Source organism: Anolis carolinensis, chromosome 5 (assembly GCF_035594765.1).
Source record: "Anolis carolinensis isolate JA03-04 chromosome 5, rAnoCar3.1.pri, whole genome shotgun sequence".
NCBI classification, from domain to species: Eukaryota; Metazoa; Chordata; class Lepidosauria; order Squamata; family Dactyloidae; genus Anolis; species Anolis carolinensis.
This window is the reverse complement of record NC_085845.1, coordinates 172,335,034-172,343,060: the sequence shown is the minus strand read 5'-3', so window position 1 is coordinate 172,343,060 and position 8,027 is coordinate 172,335,034. Positions and strand designations below refer to the sequence as shown.

Sequence of the window (8,027 nt, the reverse complement as noted above, 5' to 3'; positions counted from 1 at the left end):
GTATATGTACAAATGTGGATGCAATCATTGGCCTTAAAAGTTTTAATAAAGTAAAAACAGATATTATAATGACACAATAACATATTTTGTAATACAGTTATATACCAGCACTAAGAATGTATAATTAATTGGCATCAGCACAAATCTTGCTTTCAATAACTAGATGCCATAACTGGATGCCACAGCAGAGGAAACCCTGTTCTACACCTAGAAAGGATGCACTGCTCCTTCATTAGACCTTTAGGTAAAGTAAAGGTTTCCCCTTGACATTAAGTCCAGTCATGTCCAACTCAGGGGGTTGGTGCTCATCTCTATTTCTAAGCCAAAGAGCCAGCATTGTCCATAGACACCTCCAAGGTCATGTGGCCGGCATGACTGCATAGAGAGTCATTATCTTCTTGCGGGAGTGGTACCTATTGATCTACTCACACTTGCATGTTTTTGAACTGCTAGGTTGGCAGAAGCTGGGGCTGATGAAGGTGTATTGGGAAAATATAATACTTGTATTGGAAACTATATATTGAATGTAATCATATTAAAAATAGGAATAGGAAAAATGTAATCATAAGCAGAATTGTGTGCATATAGCCCCAAAATACACTCTGTTCAGCAAATAACTGTCTCCCCATAAGCAGGACCAAAGTTCACCCTAAGTGCCGGAGACATATGTTAAGTGTCAACAAGAATAGATAAGCTAATGGACAAGAGACAAATTAAGGCTTTTTGGGATGTCAAGATAAGACCTGGCGGCATGTAGGAGTACTAATGACTCTCTCTGACAAGCTAAGGTAGGGAGGAATTCCTTAATTAATGGATCCCTGAGAGCCTAGATGAGAATTCCAGAGATAAGGCCTAACGGAGGGTCAGAAGTCTTGAAAGAGCCCATATTTTAGGAAAATGCAAAAGTAGCTTTTAGTAAATGCAAAATAAGACTTTTTTGACACTAATTGGTGATGGATAATGCCTAAATGACGTAAGTAGATGGAGGGCAAAGGGTATATAAGAACCTGTGTTTCTTTGTTCCGTACCTTTGCTTTCCTGATTACAGGAGAAGGTCCTTTTTCTTATTGCTTATTTCTGGCCACTGAGAATAAACGTCTTTTTTCTACAGCCACCGGAACTCTCTTTGTCTCATTACCTCAAACCTTTGTCTGCCATTTCAGGGCAAACAATGGGATCTCACCCTGTTCCCTGGATTCGAACCGCTGACCAAGTTCAGCAGCTCAATGGTTTAATACACTGCACCATCTGAGGCACCATTAGACCTTAATCATTGATAAAGATATTCCATCCAATTTTACGATCCCAAACCATTCAGGACTTGAAATGTGACCAATGGCACTTTGGACATGGATCAAAACTTCTAATATTATTTACTGAAAGATATGGTGCCGCCCAATAGCATCTGGAGAGCTTTATGAGATCCACTCTTGAAGAAGTGCCTTCAAATAGGTGACTATCCTGTAGTATAGAGAACATTTCTTGCTTTTCTGTATCTTCAAGTCATTTCCGACTTATGGCAAATTTAAGTCAACAATATTGGGTTTTTTTCTGAACTGAGAATGTGTGACTCACCCAAGGTAACCCAGTTAGTTTCCATGGCTAATGGTAGAATTGAATCCTGGTCTCCAGAGTCAGTGTTAAAACCTGAAACCAGTACACCATGCTGGCACATGGCCACTCTGTATTGTTGAGTACCGTGTTGAATGTGATTTGTGCTAGACCTTTTGGGTAGAGACAGAGTTTGCAGTGTCACTATCAAGGGATAATGTTAATCTAACCCTCGGAAATCTGGAAAACTTTTGTTTTACACTTTTAATCTTCATCCTCCATTTTAAATTAATGTCACTGGGCTTGCTTATATTCATGCTCACATTATCCTTTGTCCCTTGCTGCTGTGGGAACTTTAAATTAGAAACTCCGTGGTGACAATGACCTTTTCTCTTTCTTTTGAAACTCTATGAATTATTTTGTTGACTATAGAAATGTTTTCCTCCACTCTACCATAAATTCCTGGGCCATTTTCTAAACCTTGGGAGTACCCCATGAACCGTGTTGTCTGTCCACTTTGTATGCAATTTTCCAGGCACAATCATGATCATCAAATATAAACACCAAGTTTATTTTGCAACCGTCAAATATACAAAAAAATACATATGACACATTCATGTGTGCACACATGTCAAATCTGTTTAACAGCTGTACAAAAAGAGTAAAGGTGGTGGGTGGGGAGGAGAGAGGCGGAGAGTGAGAAAGTAACACAGAGAAAGTATATTTCCCCAAATCAGACTTGGTGCATTGATCACTGTGTTTTACAATGTGATTTATTCCATCCCCTTGCCCAGAGCTTGGAAATATTTCTCTTTGGGACTACAAGTCCCATAGTCAGTCATTCTTCATGGCCAATGGCTATGCTGACTATGGGATTTTGGGACTTGTAGTCTGGCAAACAACTCTCCCATGCTCTAGCCCAGGCATGGGCAAACTTCGGTCCTGCAGGTGTTTTGGACTTTAACTCCCACAATTCCTAACAGCCTACTGGGAGTTGAAGTCCAAAACACCTGCAGGACCAGAGTTTGCCCATGCCTGCTCTAGCCTTATCTGTCTCATATACTCTCCTCTCTCTGAATGAGTAGCTTCAGAGAAAGGGCACCTTTCCATGTTACACATTAGTAAGTGCACGTTGAAGATAGCCCCACATATACTCCATGGGAAACTAGAACCAATTGTAGTTCCACACAGTATACTTCTATGATGTAAACATAGTGAGGCAAATACTTACATTTGCCTCATGGGTAATGTGTAACCATTAAAAGTGCAACATATAAATCTGGGATGGAGAATGTATGGTTCTTCGGATGTTATTAGGTGTCATCTCACATCATCCTGCATCACTGGCAATGTTGGGTTGTTGTGAGTTTTTCGGGCTGTATGGCCATGTTCCGGAAGCATTCTCTCCTGACATTTCACCCACATCTATGGCAGGCAAGCTCTGAAGATGCCTTCCATAGATGTGGGTGAAACGTCAGGAGAGAATGCTTCTGGAACATGGCCATACAGCCTGAAAAACTCACAACAACCCAGTCATTCCGGCCATGAAAGCCTTCGACAACACACTGGCAATGTTGGCTAAAGGTGATACTAGTTGCAGTGTCATAGCATTTGGTGAATCACCATGCCAGATTTAAATGGCCCTTAAAAGAGGGGCCCAGTATAGTCATCAATATGATCTGAAATAACTTTGTCTGCTTTGCCTTCCCTCGCTCCATTTATTCTGAGAAATACTGAAGGGAAGGAGTGGTGGTGTAATATTCAGCATTTGTATCACTGTTCATTGCAAATGGAACATATAGGGCAGGTATATACAACGCAAGCAATTACAAGGTTCTCAAAGAAAAAAAAAACATATAACTCTCAAATGTGTGACTATCAGTGGATTCACAGGTTGCAAAACCATTGTGATATCAGGCACTCAAAAGGCATACAAACTTCACCGACCCTGACCAAGTTCAGCAGCTAACCTGCACTCTCTCCATCTCTTTTTGTCCTTTTCTGCAATGGTGCTGAGAACTCTTTTGTCAGCTGCTGTGGCTCCATATATGAGTACCACAAACCCTCCCTAAAGTGGCACAATGAGAACGAAAGACAGCAGGAACCATAACAAGGACAGGAGCACAGATAGATTACTGCACAGGAAAGGCATCATTCTCTGTCGTAATATGCTCTGCAAGGGCTGACTCACACATGGCATTTCCTTTTCATGTTTAAGCCATTTCAATCATCCATGGGTGTGCTTTCACAACACAGTTTGTGTAACGTGTGGAATGACTTTATCCCAGACATTGAGAAGAAAATGTCCGGTGGTGAGAGAGATACTACAGCACAAATGGGAAGTGTTTTCCACAAGAGCTCAATTCTAGGGTTGTCCGTGGTCTATGAGGTGAGAACTTCCATCCTGCTGCTGATGGACCACCAATGCCACTGAATGGTTGGGATCCAGTATATCTCAGCATAGCATAGTATCTATAGCTGGCCATTAACACCCCCCACACTTACTGTAGAGCCACTGCAGTGCATTCACTAGCACCACTCTGAGTCTAGGGGTGAGTAAAGCGGTATAGAAATGCAATAAATAAATAAATAAATAAATAAATAAATAAATAAATAAATAAATAAATAAATAAATAAATAAATGCCGTGACTTATAGAACCTGGCAGGGAATAGGATCAGAGAAGCATCTGGTTATGTTCCAGTATATCCTGTAGTCAGACATAAAATGGTTATATCATCAGATGAAGTCACCTAAAAGTCTCATGATGCAATCATTTCACATCTGGCTACAAGGATATTGCCAGATGCTTCTTCGATTCCACTCCAGCTGTTGGAGGCTTTGGTTACTGTGAAGGACCTATGTAATGACCAAAAAAAAAAACAAAGACATTCAGCAGATGCAAGGTTGACTCATTCCCAATTATGCCATGAACGGGATGCTGGCAATTGTGTGCAGGTGTGAAAGAAAGAGTTTGATAAAAAAAAATTCTTCATGCTACTGATTCTTTATTCCTCCTGCCCCAGTAAAGACCATATGGTGTAATTCCGGCGTTCTTCATAAATATGCTTTACACCAGATCTAGAGGCTTATGGTGTTCCTGATAGTAGTGAGACTATGACTCCCAGCCTTCCTGACTACCCCGCTTTCTCCTTTATGCTCTGCCCACTAATCCTCTTTAAGTAACAGAATTTAATTTTTTAAGTATTACTGTTGTTCCCAAATCCATATGTGCTTTATTAGAGTGGCTTCATACAATCAAAATTCAGCCTTTCTCCACCACGAAATTATATCTTTTCAGTTCATGACAGCAAGTTGAGGTTATGAGACAGAGATTCAAAACTCCCAGAACCCCCCTATTAGCATTCCCAGTTGCTGGTTTGAGGATTCAAAGAGTTGTAAGGCTACACTTTTCTCAGTGATATGAAGGTTTAGTACTGGGAATATGGGACACTCTGCAAGTCTTTTGGTCACTTCAATCACTACTGTTTCATCTACAGAGAAGACAGACATACAATTTTTAAATAGTCTCATTGTACTTTCAAAAACAGAAGGAAGAAAGATGCTTCCTTCACTTACTTCAGGTGTATCTCTAATATTTAATATATGGTGGCTGAAATAATTCTAAGTATTGGACTCGCAGCATGGATGTCATCATAGGCTGATATTGTTGAGATAATGTGGGACAAATTGAGAACAGCCTGGCATAGTGGCTTTAGCGGAGCCCCTGTGGCGCAACAGGTTAAACCCTTGTGCCAGCAGGACTGCTGATCGAAAGATCTGAGGTTCTAATCTGGGGAGTGAGGTGAGCTCCTGTCTGTCAGCTCCAGCTTCCCATGCGGGAAGCCTCCCACAGGATGGTAAAACATCCAAGTGTCCTCTGGGAAATGTCCTTGCAGACGGCCAATTATCTCACATCAGAAGCGACTTGCCATTTCTCAATTTGCTCCTAACGGGGGGGGGGGGGGGGGGGAAGTGGCTCTAGCATTGGTTTAGGATTCTGATAGATCAAAATGTGAATCCTCACTTAGCCATAGAAACTCACTGGTTGTCCTGACTCTGAATTATGGCAACATAGGATTTTCTTGGCAGGATTTATTCAGTGAAAGTGTGACCCTGCCTTTCTCTAACACAGAGAGAGTGTGAGTTGTCCAGGGCCACACAGGGAGTATCCATGGATGAACAGAGGTTTGAATCCTGGCTTCTTAGATTGCTAGAGCAACACTCAGCCACCACTATACTACACTGGTTTACAGTTTTCCCTTAATACAAGACCAATTGGAATGAGCTGCTTTAAAAAAAAAAAAAAGAGGAAATGTATCATCAAGAAAGGGTAGAGTTCTGCATAAAATGTACTGTAAGTGTGCCTATTTAGATGTATAGCTGCACATTTAGAAAGAATTACGATCATGTAGAAGTGTAGTATATCTCACCATAGTATGCTTGAATAATTGGCTGTCTGGTGGTTCACTGTTGGTGGGTGGCTTTAGTTTCCCTTCTCTCCCTTGTAATCTTAAACCCCTTAGACGCGAGGAGGAGGACAAGACTGTCCCCATAAAGGAGGTCATATCCTTATGAGTGGAAATTGTTTGCATTTTCAGCAGCAAGTGACTATGCCCTCGAGCAATACATGTAAAAATATGTAAAACAACATGTGAATCAGCCCTTTGGAGGAATGGAAGGAATGGGAAGAACTATGGTTTGAGAAGGAATGTTAGAATTCTGTGGTCAGAAATTTAGACTCATATGCTGCTAAAATGAATATGCTAGTGGGATCGCACAGAAATTCAATTTTTTTTGGGTGAAATTACATCTAGGAGGGGATGCTGGACATTGTAAAAAGAAGATAAACAAAACTTAAATTTTAGGCCATCGTGGAAAGAAGGTGTTGTTGTTGACTGCAGGCAAATGGTATCATAACAGTGAGGGCCATAGGACAGGGGCAAGAAGGCAGATAAATCAGTGAGACATCATTGATGGATGCATGCAGAGACTAGAGGAATTTTGGCTTGTGTATTCCTAGACTACTAATGGCTTCTCAGGGGCAAAGGGCACCGCTGTGCATGGATTTAAAGCCTTGTCAAATCCTACTCAGTGTTCATAACACATCACTGAAGGAATCAGCCAAATGAGAAAAAAGAGAGAGAAGTGTTGATGATACCTGTTCCATCAACAATTTGCTCCCAATTAGTTCTTGGCAGTTATCATACCGTTAGGATATGGCTATCATCACCTTCTAAACTCCTTAGCCCTCTTGGTGAAAGGCTTCGGCACACACATTATGAATCTGAAAGAATTTTACTGAAACAATGAAAAAACACATAGTGTCACAATTTCTTTTACCTTCAGGAAGTTTCCTTATCCCTTGCATACATGCACACATTCACACACAGAGCCCTCCTTAGACTAATTCAGATGTTAACATTGTGTGTGTTTAGGGGGGAAAGGGACCCCTTGCTGCCTCATTCCTTAAACAGTCTGAAAAATGTAGCTTTCATACACTTCGCCTTTGGTAAGACCACTCATGCTTTCATCTTCTCTTCGCAGATCTCAAAACGTTGTTTGGTTGCCCCGCCGTGGACCTCCACCATTTTTTCGTCCCATTGGATGATGTTGCCTTGAAGGTGGTTGGTGCAGTTGGCCAGACCCACAATCTCTGCCGGCGTCAGAACACGATCCCAAAGGTTGAACTGAGAAATTTCACCAACGAAGGCCTGAGTGGCATCAAATCTTCCACCCAAAGTATCCTGCAGCATTACATTGGGGGGAAGGGGAGTGATGGTGGTCGGTGGTGAACACAGGCAATGGACGAGTCAATGAAAGGGAAAATCAGTGAAAGAAACATGTGAGAGATCAAGAAAAAAGAAGAGAGAGGGAAAGAGAATGAGAAATAACTAAGTAAACAAAAGTAACCATTGTCTTGTTCTATAGCAGGATCGACAAATTTACAGTGAATAGCACAGTGGTTCTCAACCTGTGGGTCCTCAGATGTTTTGACCTACAACTCCCAGAAATCTCAGCCAGTTTACCAGATGTTGGGATTTCTGGGAGTTGAAGGCCAAAACATCTGGGGACCCACAGATTGAGAACCACTGGAATAGAGACTACAGAGAGAGAGAAATAAATAATTAAGTGCTAGATCACTTCTGGACACTATCTGGGATTATATTCAGACATGTTTTTCTTTTTTAGCTATGGGGAAAGGGTTATCTGTGAAAGCATTTCTAGAAAAGCAATATTCACAATAAAGTTCTCCACACCATGGATTAAATGCTTCAGTCTGGGGTGCCAAACCAATAGGGAATACACAACAGAGTCATGTTTTTTATCCACATATGAAGCTGCCATAAAGAAAATAAAACGTTGGTTTCTCTAGCACACTGTCATCTCTCCAGTATCAGAGGCAGTTAGCCTCTCTCCATAAATTGCTGGTGAGGACAAGTTTAATTCCATGTTAATAAATCTATTCCAGACTGT

General features: G+C 41.2%; 1 protein-coding gene across 1 annotated transcript in view; it reads right to left on the bottom strand.

Annotated features, from left to right (window-relative positions):
• Positions 1 to 2,101: 2,101 nt before the first annotated feature.
• Positions 2,102 to 8,027, bottom strand: part of nptxr (neuronal pentraxin receptor) — a 41,925-nt gene continuing 35,999 nt past the window's right edge. Inside the window, exon 5 of the mRNA XM_008110707.2 lies at positions 2,102 to 7,297. Coding sequence (XP_008108914.1) covers positions 7,073 to 7,297 — 225 coding nt within the window. The 3' untranslated portion in view covers positions 2,102 to 7,072. The remainder of the gene's footprint in view (positions 7,298 to 8,027) is intronic.